At 38.6% G+C, this 15,200-nt stretch overlaps 1 protein-coding gene across 6 annotated transcripts in view; it reads right to left on the bottom strand.

The window, feature by feature from the left end:
* The window catches only part of BBS4 (Bardet-Biedl syndrome 4), a 48,093-nt gene that overhangs the window by 17,908 nt on the left and 14,985 nt on the right, over positions 1-15,200 (bottom strand). For 3 of the 6 annotated variants that reach the window (XM_045848699.1, XM_045848698.1, XM_045848697.1), the window contains 4 exons: positions 15,007-15,058; positions 11,304-11,386; positions 4,082-4,161; positions 1,801-1,864 (listed from right to left, as the gene is read on the bottom strand). In XM_045848699.1, the coding sequence (XP_045704655.1) occupies positions 1,801-1,864; positions 4,082-4,161; positions 11,304-11,361 (202 nt within the window). In that variant the 5' untranslated portion in view covers positions 11,362-11,386; positions 15,007-15,058. The remainder of the gene's footprint in view (positions 1-1,800; positions 1,865-4,081; positions 4,162-11,303; positions 11,387-15,006; positions 15,059-15,200) is intronic. The other 3 variants (XM_045848696.1, XM_045848700.1, XM_045848701.1) reach the window with 1 other exon arrangement.

Here is a 15,200-nt window from a genome sequence, read left to right as displayed (position 1 = left end):
GTTTGTTACTGGGTAACATCGGCAAATCTTTCAATGTGGGCCAAAAGACGTGCAATGGCTTACCTTTCCTAGTACTGACAGGGTTTATAAGCTGACCAACTTCACTGGCATTGTTAGGCTTGGCAGACAATAGTTTTTCATAGTACTCTAGTGGCCCATTGCTTGTATCACCCCCCTTCTCAGATGCAAGACAGCCAGTAGGGACTTCCTCAGAGGTCCTATTGGGCTCTTCATGACCTTCGTTCACCTCTTGAACCTCAATTTTCCTTCTCTCCATTTCCTTATTGAATGATGCCTATTGTCCTTAATACAAGGAATCTGGTTGCCATTTCCACCTTTGACTCAACAATGCTTGAGTCTACTAGGAGAATTTTATTGAGATCATTTAAACTTTTCTGATAATTCTTGACCTTTATGAGCAAGAGCATGTCCACAGCATGCTTTTGCATTCCTGTTATCTGAAGCACCCAGTCACAATCTTGCTTTGCCTCTTCAAAGTGGCACAGCTTCAAGTCTGTTTGTATAAATGGCATATTCCTTATTGTGACTCTTTAAGCATTTACGTTATTTACCAAGGACATCTTTATAATTTTGGTCCTTTACACATTGATTTCCCTGTTTAAGTAAACATTTACACATTGATTTCCCTGTTTAAGTAAACATTTTAAATGTTTTTTCATTTGTGATGCCCAGCTGATGATGATGGCTCCAGGAATCTCCCACTTGATCTGGGGGCATCTTCGCCACAGGCTGCCAAGCTTGCAGTTGCATGGAAGTGAGCACAGAAGGAATGGGTAACAGCTTTCCCACCAGCTCAGTTCATCCAGACCCATTAAAATTCTTGTACTCCTGTTAATACTGTCATTTGCTTTCTGGATTCTATAGTCCATTTGCAAAACACTGTTTTATAATCCCCAGAGCTTTCTGATACTGCTCTAAAGTTTCATAGGCCATTGCACCTTGAAGAAGAGGTTTAATGGAAAATGATGTTCCAGAGTCCTATTACAATCTTAAATACAGTCACTTCAGTTTCCTTCCTTTAGGTAACATGCAGTTCTATTTTAACAGAAGCTACTTAGATCTTCACTTCCACTTCCTGCAGGCTCCAGCTACACCTTTGCAAACTGCCTGGTTTTGAACAACTAGGAGGCAGTGGGAGTGGCAGCAAAAGGCCCAGATGTGGCCCTCTCCAGCTGCTAGCCACCATTGCTTTTGCCCATCAGCTTCAGATGTTGCTCCTGTCGGCTGGAAGACCTCAGTGGGAAATGGATGTGGGAAATGGGAATCAGGAATTTGCATCATCAGGAGAAATTACCTTGGCGGCTATGGGGTGCCTGCCCAGAGTGGAGGTGCAGCCAAGCTAAAACCTTTTTAAATAAGGTGTCTCTGCTTTATCCTGTATATCTCTAGGCTTCTTCCTGACTTACTTTACTAAAAATCCTCAAGCTTTTCCTCATCACTTTTAGCCTGACTATAAGGAGCCCTTTCAAAAGCCTCTTCTGGGCCTGAAACTGCTGTATGACAAAGGGACCTTAATATCCATTCTGAAAAACACCAACCAGAAACTAGAAAATGGGTGAAGTATGGTAACAATTTTATTTAAACAAATCAATCATTTCTGAGGTCAAATCTAGCACAAGAATTTTATGTTCTGATTTCAAAAACAATACTGCAAAAGACCTTCATATCACACTTACTTGAATTTAAGCATTTCATAAGTTGTTTGATCTTTTTCCAGATGCAAGGCAACGTGTGCATTCCTCTAGCAAGAAGAAAAGAAGGATCTACAGTATGTCTTACCTTGGACATAGAGAGCATATTCACACAACCCCTGGGTCTCCCGAAGCTGTTCTTTGATAACAGCCTGAAAAAGAAAGAAAAATACTTCTCAGGAATGGTTAAGTGTCTTCAAGTGTTTTTAAGAAAAGGCAGATATGGGCAAGGAAAAGATGTAAGAATCCAGATACTAATAGTTACTAATAAAGTAGTTCATTCCTATTTTTTTAAAGTCTCAACTCTCTTGTTATGATAATTTATTCTAGATACAGGGGTTGGTGAACAATAGCCCATGGGCCAAACCTAGCCCGCAGAACCTACTTTTGTACAGCTCTCAAGCTAGAAGTAGTTTTCATAGTTTTAAAGGCTTATTATAAAACAATAAGCCCTGACTGGGTGGCTCAGTTAGTTGGAGCATCATCCTGTGCATCAAAAGGCTAAGGGTTCGATCCCTAGTCAGGACACAAACCTAGGTTGTGGGTTTGATCCCCAGTCAGGGCACATGCGGGAGACAATCAATTGATGTTTCTCTCTCACGTCAATGTTTCTCCCTCTCTCTCTTTTCCTCTCTCTCTTTAAAATCAATAAAGCATACCCTCAGGTGAAGATGTAAAAAATAAAATAAAGGAATAATAAGCTTATGACACAGAGAGTTCCTGTGGCCTGCAAAACCTAAAATATTTACCATCTGGCCCACTGCAGGAAAAGTTGCCAACCTTTATCTAGAATCTATCTAGTCAAGCTAAGAAAAAGACGAAAGGATGCCCAAGCACTGTTGTAGATGCTAGGGGCTCTCTGATGAGCAAAACACAGGCTCTGCCTTTCTACCATGATGGGCTCAGCTGCAGGTGCTGGGGGAGCTCAGAGGTCAAGCTCCTGATTCTAACTCGGAAAATCAGGTAAAGCTTTCCAGAGTCACCAGTTTTAAATCCTGTGTTGGCAGGGGGTGGAGAAGCTGGGGTAGCTAGGAGACTCAGAGAGAGAAAGGCTTCAAATGCTATGCTAAAAGGCTGAGAGTAATGGGGAAATAATGATAAGTTTTAAGCAGTAAGTAACCTGATTCTATTTGCTTTATTAAATAAAAAACATTTTTAGACAGGGGGCAAAATTAGAGGCAAGGTTGATATAAGAATTAGTGGTAATTTAAATTAAAATAAACGGGATTAACTAAGGCATGGAGGGTGGGGGAAAGGGGACAATTTCAGGAGACAGTAAGAGAAGGATCTCCAGAATTTGATGATTATCTGTATTATATCAGGGAAAGTGGGTCAGAGGATTCTGACACAGACAGCTGGGTGAATGATGGTACCTATCTTTGAGACAGGGAGCAGGAGAAGGAATAGGTTTGGAAGGAAGCAAATAAATTCAGCTACAGAAAGATGAATTTGAAATGCCTGTGAACTATTCATTAGGTGTTAGATTGGTCTGGAGATCAGGAGGAAATGTGTGCAATGAGCAGATAAAGGGGTCAAGGACAGGACATAGGAATAGCCCCAATTCTTAAGAAACAGGCAGAGAAAGAGAAGCCAAAACAAGGAAACAGAGAGAGTGGTCAAATAAGAAAAAGGAACACAAAGAGAAGATAACACAGTAAAAAGAAAGAAAGAAACTTTTCAAGATTCAGACTGGTACTAACCATTGCTAGTTCTGTGCATTGTTACAGGTATGAATGCCACAGGTATAAATTAAAAACTACAACCTCAGAACCATTACAAATCTCTGAATACCAAGGATGTATCTTGCATGTTAATACTACTGTTTGCCAGCAAATATGTAACATATAGTATGTTATATAAAGATATAGTTTAGAGAAAAGGAAATACAGATGGTTTTTAAATATATAAATAGTGATAAAGCTTACCAGAATAAGAGAATTGTAAAATAAAACTAAATAAAATACCATTTTTCACTTAGCTGAGGATCAAAAAGTGGAATACTATGCTGTGTTAAACATCTGCCCTCCACCGTGTGATTAACAAGTCCCAGAGAGTGACTGCCCCTTCAGCCTGGTCTTCAAATGAGAGGACACGTGGAACATACCTGATCCTGACCCACAACTTGTATTCAAACCCAGCCAACCCCTAGTCAGTATGAAGGCCCATGAGCAAAAATAAACATCCATTGTTGGAGGCCACTGAATTGTTGATGTTGTTAAAGCATCATGATCACAGAAAAAGCTAACAAATACCACCAAGTGTGGGGAAACAGTAACTCATACATTAATGGGATAGACACTGCGACAAATTGTGTGACAGACACTGTTAGCTGCCCCACCAAAGTGTTCACTATCATTGCAATCTCTCACCTTGCATGCTTCATAATCCTTGTGGATATAGTGGAGATGTATCAACCAGTTCTGCTTCTCCAAAATAGGAAACTCTAGAGCTGGGCAGCATATTGTGACAAAACAAAGAACGCAGTCACTGTTAGATTTTCTTTTATCACTGTTCCTCACATCTAAACTAACCACAAGCATTTTGAAAAAATATCAAATTAAATTCTTCATGGTGCTGACCATAAGAATACAGTGCATCAAAAGTATACAGACTATTAAGTGATACATGTCTACTAATATGCATTAAATACATTCTTCTGTCTCGACCAGTATGGCTCAGAGGGTTGGGTGTTGCTCTGCAGGCCAAAAGGTCACCCATTAAGATTCCTAGTGAAGGCACATGCCTGGGTTGATGACCAGGTCCCGGACTGGAGACATGCAAGAGGCAACCTATTGGTATTTCTCTCCCTCCCCGTCTCTCAAAAACTAAATACTTAAATATATACTTCCTTCACTTTTTGTAGATTATAATGTTAGTTTTTCAAGTGAAACTTGGCCAGAAAAAAACCAAAGTCATTTTTAGTCTCTTCTCCTCACTCTCCCCTAGATACAGAAGGTAAATATGAAGACTGTCTAAAAAATATTTCAGGAATGTTACTAACAAAATATATATACTCTCGTATGTAACACAGTTAATGTCACATCTGATCAGAGGACCAAAAATATTTTATATATTTAAACACAGCACTAGCAATAGCTCAAAAGTGAATACTATTGCACAGGAGTGGAAATAAACTCTATTTGCGTTATTGAAAATGATTCATGATGGAGAAACAATAAAATTAGTTACGCGTCCTGGGTGGTTAGCTCAGTTGGTCAGAGCATCATCTCAATGTGCCAGGATTGCAGTTTCTGGGACTTCCGGCCAAGATGGAGGTGAAGGTAGATATATTGTGCCTCCTCCCACAACCAAAAGAAGGACAACAAATTTAAAACCAAAAATAACCAGATTGCCAGGAAACTGAACTGAATGGAAGTCTGACAACCAAGTTGTTAAAGAAGAAACATTCATCCAGACTGGTAGGAGGGGCGGAGACAGGCAGCCAGGTCGGAGAGGACTCACGGCAAAGCAGTGGCTCACGGACAGGCAAGGTAATGGGTGGTGGAGTGGGTGGTCCCACATTCGTATGGAGATAAACTGGGAGGAACAACTAGGGAGTGAGATGGACCAAGCAACCTTGGGTTCCAGCGAGGGGGAAATAAAGCCTCAAAACCTCTGACTGGAAATACCTGTAGGGGTTCAGGCGGCAATGGGAAAAACCCCCAGCCTCCCAGGAAAGTTCCTTGGAGAGACCCACAGGGTCCTAGAACCTACACAAACCCACCCACATGGGAATCAGCACCAGAAGGGCCCAATTTGCTTGTGGGTAGCAAAGAAAGTAACTGAAAGCCAGCTGAGACCCAAGCAAGCAGCATTGTTCCCTTTTGTGCCCCTCCCCCACGTATAGCACCAGAACACAGGTGGACCCAAATGGTGAATAACTAAGGCCCCGCCCCTTACTACATAACTGGCATGCCTAAACAAAAAAGTGGCCCAAATGAAAGAACAGATCAAAGCTCCAGAAAAAATACAACTAAACAACGAAGAGATAGCCAACCTATCAGATGTACAGTTCAAAACACTGGTAAGCAGGTTGCTCACAGAAATGGTTGAGTATGGTCGCAAAATAGAGGAAAAAGTGAAGGCTTATGAAAAGTGAGTTAAAAGATAATGCACAATGATCCAACAGTGATGGGAAGGAAAATGGGACTCAAATCAATGGTTTGAACCAGAAGGAAGAAATAAGCATTCAAACAGAACAGAATGAAGAAACAAGAATTCAAAACTATGAGGAGAACCTTAGGAACCTCTGGGACAACTTCAAATGTTCCAACATCTGAAGCATAGGGGTGCAAAAAGAAGAGGAAGAGCAAGAAATTAAAAACTTATTTGAAAAAAATAATGAAGAACTTCCCCAATCTTGTGAAGGAAATGGACTTCCAAGAAGTCCAGGAAGCTCAGAGAGTCCCAAAGAAGTTGGACCCAAGGAAGCACACACCAAAGCATATCACAATTACATTACCCAAGATGAAAGAGAAGGAGAGAATCTTAAAAGCAGCAAGAGAAAAGGAGACAGTTACCTACAAAGGAGTTCCCATATGACTATCAGCTGATATCTCAAAAGAAATCTTGTAGGCAAGATGGGCTGGAAAGAAGTATTTCAAGTCATGAAAGGCAAAGACCTACATCCAAGATTACTCTATCCAGCAAAGCTATCATTTAAATTGGAAGGGCAGATAAAGTGCTTCCCAGATAAGGTCAAATTAAAGGAGTTCATCATCACCAAGCCCTTATTGTATCAAATGTTAAAGGGACTTATCTAAGAAAAAGATGATGATCCAAAATACAAACCATAAAATGACAACAAACTCACAACTATGAACAACTCAACCTAAAAAAAACAAAACAAACTAAGCAAACAACTAGAACAGGAACAGATTCCCTGAAATAAAGATCACATAGAGGGTTATCAGTGAGGAGGAGGTGGAGGAAGAATGGGGTAAAAGGTGTAGAGAAGAAGCATAAATGGTAGGTACAAAATAGACAGGAGAAGGTTAAGAATAGTATGGGAAATGGAGAAGCCAAAGAACTTATATGTTAGATTCATGGACATGAACTAAGGTGGAAGAATGATGGTGGGCAGCAGGGTACAGGGCAGAGGGAAATAAGGGGGAGAAAAAAAATGGGATAACTGTAATAGCATAATCAATAAGATATATTTTTAAATATATATATATATATAAAAGAAAAAATAATAAGAAAAGAGAGAACACATTTTTAAGGAGCATATTATTTATATACTTCATCAAAGAAAATATAGGGATTGTGGATAAGCACATGAAAAGATGTTCAATATCAACAGTCATTAGGAAAATGCAAATGGAAACAATGAGGTAACACTGCATACTTACTAGAAAGGCTTTAAAAAAACCTGGAAATACCAAGTGCTGTCATGGTTGTGGAATAACTAGGGCTTTCATACTTTGCAGAAGGAAATATAACGATTTTGGAAAACATTTTGTCTATTTCTAATAAAGTTAAAAATATACTCACAACACTATCCAGCAATCTCACTCCAAGGTACTTACACAAATGAAATGAAAATTTCACACACAACAAATGTTTATAGCTTTATTTGTAAGATTAAAAAAAAAAACCAGAAAACAACCCAATGTCCTTCAGCTGGTGAATGGATGGAAAAAGTGTGGCAAAAACATAGAATACAATACTACCCATCAATTTAAAAAAAACTCAGACATACGAGCCCTGGCTGGTGTAGCTCAGTGGACTGAGCATGGGCCTGCCAACCAAAGCGTTGCTGGTTCGATTCCCAGTCAGGACACATGCCTGGGCTGCCTGCTAGGTTCCCGAAGGGAGTGCAACCACACATTGATGTTTCCCTCTCTTTCTCCTTCCCTTCTCCCCTCTCTAAAAATAAATAAGTAAAATTTTAAAAAAAAGATTATTAAAAAAACCTTCAGACATACAACATAGATAACTCAAAAACATTATGCTGATTGAAAAAAGGTCACTCAGATTTTACATAATGTATGACTCCATTTCTATGACATTCTGGGAGAGGCAACAGTATAAGAAGAAAAAAAAGATTAATGGTTGCAAGTAATAGGAAGTGGAAGAAGTAGTTTCTACAAAGTCAAAATGAATTTTGGAAAGTGATTAAGCTGTTCTAATTCCTTTTTCCCTTTTTTAAAAATTTTTTAAAAATATATTTTATTGATTATGCTATTACAGTTGTCCCATTTCCCCTTCACTCCCCTCCACCCTGTATACCCTCTCCCACCCATATCCCCCCCTTTATTCATGTCCATGTGTCATACTTATAAGTTCTTTAGCTTCTACATTTCCCATACTATTCTTACCCTCCCCCTATCTATTTTCAACCTACAATCTATGCTACTTATTCTCTCTACCTTTTCTCCCTCTCTCCTCCTCCCACTCCCCTATTGATAACCCTCCATGTGATCTCCATTTCTGTGGTTCTGTTCCTGTTCTAGTTGTTTGCTTAGTTTCTTTTGGTTTTGCTTTAGGTGTGGTTGTTAATAATTGTGAGTTTGCTGTCATTTTACTATACATGTTTTTTCTTTATCTTCTTTTCTTAGATAAGTCCCTTTAACATTCCATAAAATAAGGGCTTGGTGATGATGAACTCCTTTAACTTGACCTTATCTGAGAAGCACTTTATCTGCCCTTCCATTCTAAATGAAAGCTTTGCTGGATAGAGCAATCTGGGATATAGGTCCTTGTCTTTCATGACTTGGAATACTTTTTTCCAGCCCCTTCTTGCCCGTAAGGTCTCTTTTGAGAAATCAGCTGACAGTCTGATGGGAACTCCTTTGTAGGCGACTGTCCCCTTATCTCTTGCTGCCTCTAGGATTCTCTCCTTCATTTTTACCTTGGCTAATGTAATTATGATGTGCCTTGGTGTGTTTCTTCTTGGGTCCAACTTCTTTGGGGCTCTCTGAGCTTCCTGGATTTCCTGGAAGTCTATTTCCTTTGCCAGAATGGGGAAGTTCTCCTTTATTATTTGTTCAAATACGTGTTCAATCTGTTGCTTCTCCTCTTCCCCTTCTAGTACCCCTATAATTTGGATGTTGGAACATTTAAAGATATTCTGGAGGTTCCTAAGCTTCTCCTCATTTTTTTGAATTCTTATTTCTCCATTCTTTCCTGTTTGGTTGCTTTTTTCTTCCTTCAGGTCTACTCCATTGACTTGAGTCCCAGTTTCCTTCCCATCACTATTGGTTCTCCGTGCATCTTCCTTCATCTCTTTTATGGTAACCTGCATTTTCTCATCTAATTTGTGCCCAAAATCAACCAATTCTGTGAGCTTCCTGATCACCAGTGTTTTGAACTGTGCACCTGATTGATTGGCTATCTCTTGGTCACTCAAAAGGATGAGTCCTGGGGCATTGATCTGTTCTTCTGTTTGAGACATGTCTCTTTCTCCCTCCCTCCCTCCCTCCCTCCCTCCCTCTCTCTCTCTCTCTCTCTCTCTCTCTCTCTCCGTCTGGTCGCTCCTGTTACGGTGAGGGGCGGAGCCTTAGGTGTTCACCAGGGCTGGCCACCCCAGTCACTAGATTGTGACGTTGTATGTGGGGGCAGGAGGGAACAATGGCAGTAGCTCCGTTTTCCTGGGACCTCAATCCCTTCTCTGGGATCCTGGGTTGCGTGCTCTGCCCTGGTCCACAATCGCCGCCTCACTGGGTCTGCCAGCTGCCGCTTGCATACTCAGGGTCCACCTGCTGCGATCTTGCATGCCCCAGATGCCTTACGTGCTCCCGGTTGCCTTATGCGCCCATTTCACCCTGTTCTCCGTGCACCGCGACCCGCATCATGCTGTTCCTCTCCACCCCTCCTACCGGTCTGGATGAACGGGTCTACTTCAACTTCTTGGCTGTCCAACTTCCATTCAGATAAATTCTCTGTCAATTCTGGGTGTTATTCTGCCTCTTCAATTGTTGTTGTTCCAATCTTGGTTGTGCGTGGAGGTGCGGTGTGTCCACCTATGCCTCCATCTTGCCGGAAGTCTTAGCTGTTCTAATTCTTGATTGTGGTGGCAGTTACATGATCACTTTCATTTGTCAAAATTCCCAGAACTCTATACTAAAGTGAATTTTAGTAAATGTATGTAAACTATGTAACAATTACTGTGCAAATACTAGTCAAAACAAAACTGGAACAACTACATTATTATCAAACAAGGAATTGTATCAGGGATAGAAGAGGAATATTACATAATGATAAAAGGGTCAATTCACCAAGAAGTCAAATTATCCTAAATGTATATGCAATCCCTCAATAGATCTTCAAATATACCAAGTAAAATTTGATAGAACTGAAATTAGAAGACAAATCCATAATTACATTTGCATACTTCCACACTCTTCTCTCATTAGAGAAATCAGCATCTAATATTAGTAAGGATACAAATACCCATATCAGCAAGTACACGGAAGAACAATACTCTCAAACAACTGGACTTAACTGACATTTATAGACTACACCATTCAATGGGCAGAATACACATTTGCAGTACATTGAACTTTTTCCAACACAGACCACATTCAGGGCCATAAAACAAACCATAGAAAGCCTGTTCCACCCTGGCTGGTGTAGCTCAGTCGATTGAGTGCAGACCTGTGAACTAAAAGGTCTCTGGTTTGATTCCAGTCAGGGCACATGCCTAGGTTGCAGGCCAGATTCCCAGTGGGGGGTGCATAAGAGGCAACCACACACTGATGTTTCTCTCCCTCTACTTCTCCCTCCCTTTCCCACTCTCTAAAAAAAAATAAATAAAATCGTAAAAAAAAAAGAAAGAAAGTATGTTCTTTGAGAAAGTATGTTCTTTGTGGATGGCTGGGGTGGGTGGGGATAGTGAAAAAAAAACCAAAATGAGGTAATGGATGTTTAACTAGACTTAATGTGATGACTATTTTGTAATATATATAAATATTGAATCATTATGTTGTATACTTGAAACTAATATATATTATACCTCAATAAAAATAATTTAAAATATATACATATACATATATACATACATATGTGTATATATATACATATTTACATAAAATTACAAAAGAAAAAGAAAGTATGTTCTAAGCCGTAGCCAGTGTGGCACAGTTGAGCATTATCCCACAAACCAGAAGGTTGCTTGTTTGATTCTGGTTAAGGCACATGCCTGGGTTGTAGTTTCAGTCTCTGGCCAGAGTGTGTACTGAAGGCAATCAATCAATGTTTCTCTCCCTTTCTCCCTCCTTTTCTGTGTTTCTATAATAAAAAAAATATCTTTAAAAAAAAAACAAAGTATTTTCCGTAACCACAATAGAATTAAACCAGAAACCAATAACAAAAGATATCTGGAAACATCTCCAAATATATGGAAATTAATCAATACTTTTCTTAATAATGCATGGTCAAAGGGGAACACAAAGGAAAATTTTAAATATTAAGAACTGTATATTTAATTTATGAGACAATCAAGAAAATGTGAACAATGACAATTTGGTGATATAAAAATTATTATTAATTTAAAAATAAAGAGTTTTGCACTGACAGGTGTGGCTCAGTTGGTTGGAGCATCATCTGGTAACCAAAGGACTGAGGTTCAATTCTGGTCTGGGCACATACCTAGGCTGTGGATTTGATCCCTGGTCGGGGGCATGTATGATCCCCGGTCCAGGTGCATATAAGAGGCAACCAATTCTCTCTCTCTAAAAAGCAATAAAAAAAAGTCCTTGGGTAAGTGTAAAAATAAAAAAAGGAGTTGTATAAAAGTTAAAACATAACACAACACTTGAAATGTGTATAAACCACGTGAGCACTGTTTAGAGGGACATATGAAGTACTAAATGCTTATAATTGAAAAAAAAAATCTCAAATCAATGATCTAAGTTTCTACCTTAAGAAACTGAATAAAGGACCTGGCTAGTGTGGCTCAGTGAATTGGGTGTCAGACTGCAAAGCAAAGGGTCGCCAAGTTCAATTTCTAGTCTAGGGCACATGCCCGGGTTGTGGGCCAGGTCCCCATTAAAGGGTACACAAGAAGTTAACCACACACTGATGTTTCCCTTCCTTCCCCTCCCTCTAAAAATAAACAAATAAAACCTTTAAAACAAAACTGAATAAAAGAGAGCAAATTAAACACAAGAAACAATTAGATAAGAGCAGAAACCAATGAAATTGAAATAGAAAAGCAAAAGGGGGAAAAAGTAAAATCAAAAGCTAGTTCTTTGAAAAGATCAATGAAATGTATAAACTGGTAGTCAGACTAATTGAGAAAAAGAGAAAACAAATTACCAAAAGCAACAACAGAGGGACATCATTACACATCCTACAGATACTAAAAGGAAAATATAGGAGTACTGTATGTACATATAATGCCAATAAATTTGATAACTGAGGTGAAACTGACCAATTCCTTTGAAAGAAAAACATTATCAGAGCTCTCTCTAAAAAAATATATAACCTTAATAGTCCCACATCTATTAAAGAAATTGAGTTTGTACTTTAAAATGTTCCAGTCAAGAAAAATCCAGGCCCAGATTGCTTCACGGTCATAGAAAGAAAAACACTAAGCCCTGACCAGTGTAGCTCATTTGGTTGGGTGTCATCCTGCAGGGTACAAGGTGGCAGGCTGATTCCCCTGGCTTGCAGGCCCGTCCCTGGTCAGGATATGTGAGACAGGCAACTGATCAATGTTTCTTTGCACATTGGTGTTTCTTTCCCTCTCCTTCTCCCTCCCTTCCCCTCTCTTCAAAAATAAATAAATAAAATATTTAAAACAAACAAAAATAACACCTATTCTGTATAAAATCTTCCAGGATTTCCAATAAAGAGGGAATAGTTTCCAACTTGTTTGAGGCCAGCATAACCCTGATATCAGAGACAAAAGTATCACAAAAGAACAAAACTATAGACCAACATCTTTTGGGAACACAAATATAAAAATCCTTAACAAAATATTAGCAAAGCCCTGGCTGGTGTGGCTCAACGAACTGAACACTGGCCTGTGAAACCAAAAGGTCCCAGGTTTGAGTCCCAGTCAGGACACATGCCTAGGTTGCAGACCAGGTCCCCAGCTGGGGACATGTGAGAGCCAACTGATCAAGGTTTGTCTCCCTCCCATCTCCTCTCTCTAAAAATAAATAAATAAAATCTAAAAAAATATATTAGCAAATTGGATCAAACCATATATAAAAAAGGGTAATACATGATTACCATGTGAGATGTATCCTAGGAAAGCAAGGTTGATACAACATTCCAAAATTCAATGTAATCTACCATATTGATAGATAAAATTATGGGTTGTGGAAACCATAAATTAAGTACACATTAAGAGCATGTTATATCCTCAATATTTTATGGATATGGTCCATAAAATAAACCCATGGATATGGGTTTTGTAAGTCAGAAATTAAGTGCCAATTAAGAGCATTCTATATTCTCAATATTTTAGGGGACTGTGTCACCACCACAACTCCAAAGGCAAATCATTTTTATTGCAATCACTGTATTCTATATGAATGATACTCCTGCCACTGGGCAATACATTTGTATTGCAAATGTACAAAATGAGTGCCCAAAAGGCAATGCAACCTTGAGCTGGACTAACAGAAATAAAAATCCAGATGGAGAGATTTTATCTTCCTGATGTTCCACATGGCCTTGTTCACACCACACCTGGAATACTCTGTTTAGTCCTGAATTTTATACTTCCAAGAGGGCCAACACATTCACCATAGGACCAAAGCAGTTATAGCAAAGAGTTCTAAGCATCTCATCTGAAGATTATTGAAAAAACTGAAAGTATTTAACATTCAAAAGAAAGGACCTAGGGAACATACATTACATTTTAATTACCTGCTTATACTCTATACACCCTGAAGACTGTCAGTTCCCTGAGGGCAGAATCCATGCCCCATTTATTTGTGTATTCCAAACACCTATCATTGGTTCTGGAACCTAGCAAATACTCCTATTTATGAGGGGTTCAAGAACAGGAAAATTTAAACATTAATAACAGAAATCAAAAAGTAGTTGCTCTGCAGTGAAGAAGGGAGAAAGAATTGATTCCAAGGGGCACTGCAGCACTGTTAAATTTTATAATATAACATGTAAATGTGTCCCTTTTCCCCATAGCTTTAAACTTTGTATCTCATAAGCCTGGATTAGGCATGGGCCAATACTTGATTGGTATATACTAATTACAGTTCTCCTGATCTGACAATCAGTGCAACCTTTGGGTTTGACTCTGATGGAAGTGTGGAAGAATATCGGAGATATATCCACAACACCCACTAGCTCCACCTAACTAGTCAAATCACCATGGTGATTAAATGAAGTGACAGACATCATAGGAAGATGACTTTCATGCCCAGAAATGGTGTAAAAATATTAGCAATTATGTTAAATATTGGCAAATTACATCTAAATTTCACAAATAATCTAAATTATAGATGTACTGATCTTTCAGTGAAAGATGTTTTCTTGAAAAACTCTTTGAAAATAAATTTCTGAGGCAATCATATTTTCCTACAACTTGCATTATAATTTCAAATAGTAACAGAAATGCCCCAAGTAAACTAAACAATTTATTAACAGAATCAACTTTAAACTCTTAGCAGACAACAAGAAAGCACATGCTGCAAAGGAAGTATAGCCTGATGACTAAAACTCAGATATGCAGACAAGAATAATACATAAGGCTGTGACCAAGACACACCTCTTCCATTCAGCCTTTGTTTACCTAGACAATAATGAATAAATGAGTAAGTAACAAAATAGATGGTCTCTTCTGCCAAATAAAAAGTTCAGGTGTGGGAGGAGACCCAATATATGTAGTCACCTACACCAGATGCAAACTCCTCCTAAGACTAGGTCATCAAATGAAGGAATCTTGTTCCTCTAAAAATAAAGTATACATCAGACCCCTATCAGGGTGTAAAATGTAGTTCTTTACAGTATAGGTCCTTATCAAATTAGGCTTCCCAGATTCAATATTTATAAAACTTCACACTTACTTAACATATACATGAAATTATTTGAGGCCTGATATGTACTCATGGGAATTTTAGAGTAGTTTACCACAAGTACAAAATTAATATACATTTACATAATACTAAAGCTCCACTTAAACACACTTCTAGGTAAAATCAATACCCTAATATCTAACAACTCCATAAAATAAAAATTAAATATGGCAAAACATTTACACTAATAGTGCTTTTGTCAATAATTACATTTTTAAAAGCTCTACTGCATACAGAATAGAACAAAAGTAATAATAAAAGAAATCTGCAAACATACACATACAATGAAATTGCATACAGACCTTTTTTTAGCTGGGGGTTTTGAGATTCAGCAGATGTGGGAAGCTGAGTTCTCTGAAATGAAAGAAGTCTGTGTTAGAGCACCACCATTCCAATAACAAGCATCAGTAAGTAGCTCTCCAATCATGCAATTAATCCATTAACTGCATATAGATACAAATAATTATTTTGAATACAGTTTACAAAACAAATGTCA

This window comes from Phyllostomus hastatus, unplaced genomic scaffold (genome assembly GCF_019186645.2).
Source record: "Phyllostomus hastatus isolate PE091 unplaced genomic scaffold, TTU_PhHast_1.1 phas_contig_62, whole genome shotgun sequence".
Classification (NCBI taxonomy): Eukaryota; Metazoa; Chordata; class Mammalia; order Chiroptera; family Phyllostomidae; genus Phyllostomus; species Phyllostomus hastatus.
The sequence above is the reverse complement of the archived record's forward strand: the minus strand, read 5'-3'. Positions and strand labels throughout refer to the sequence as shown.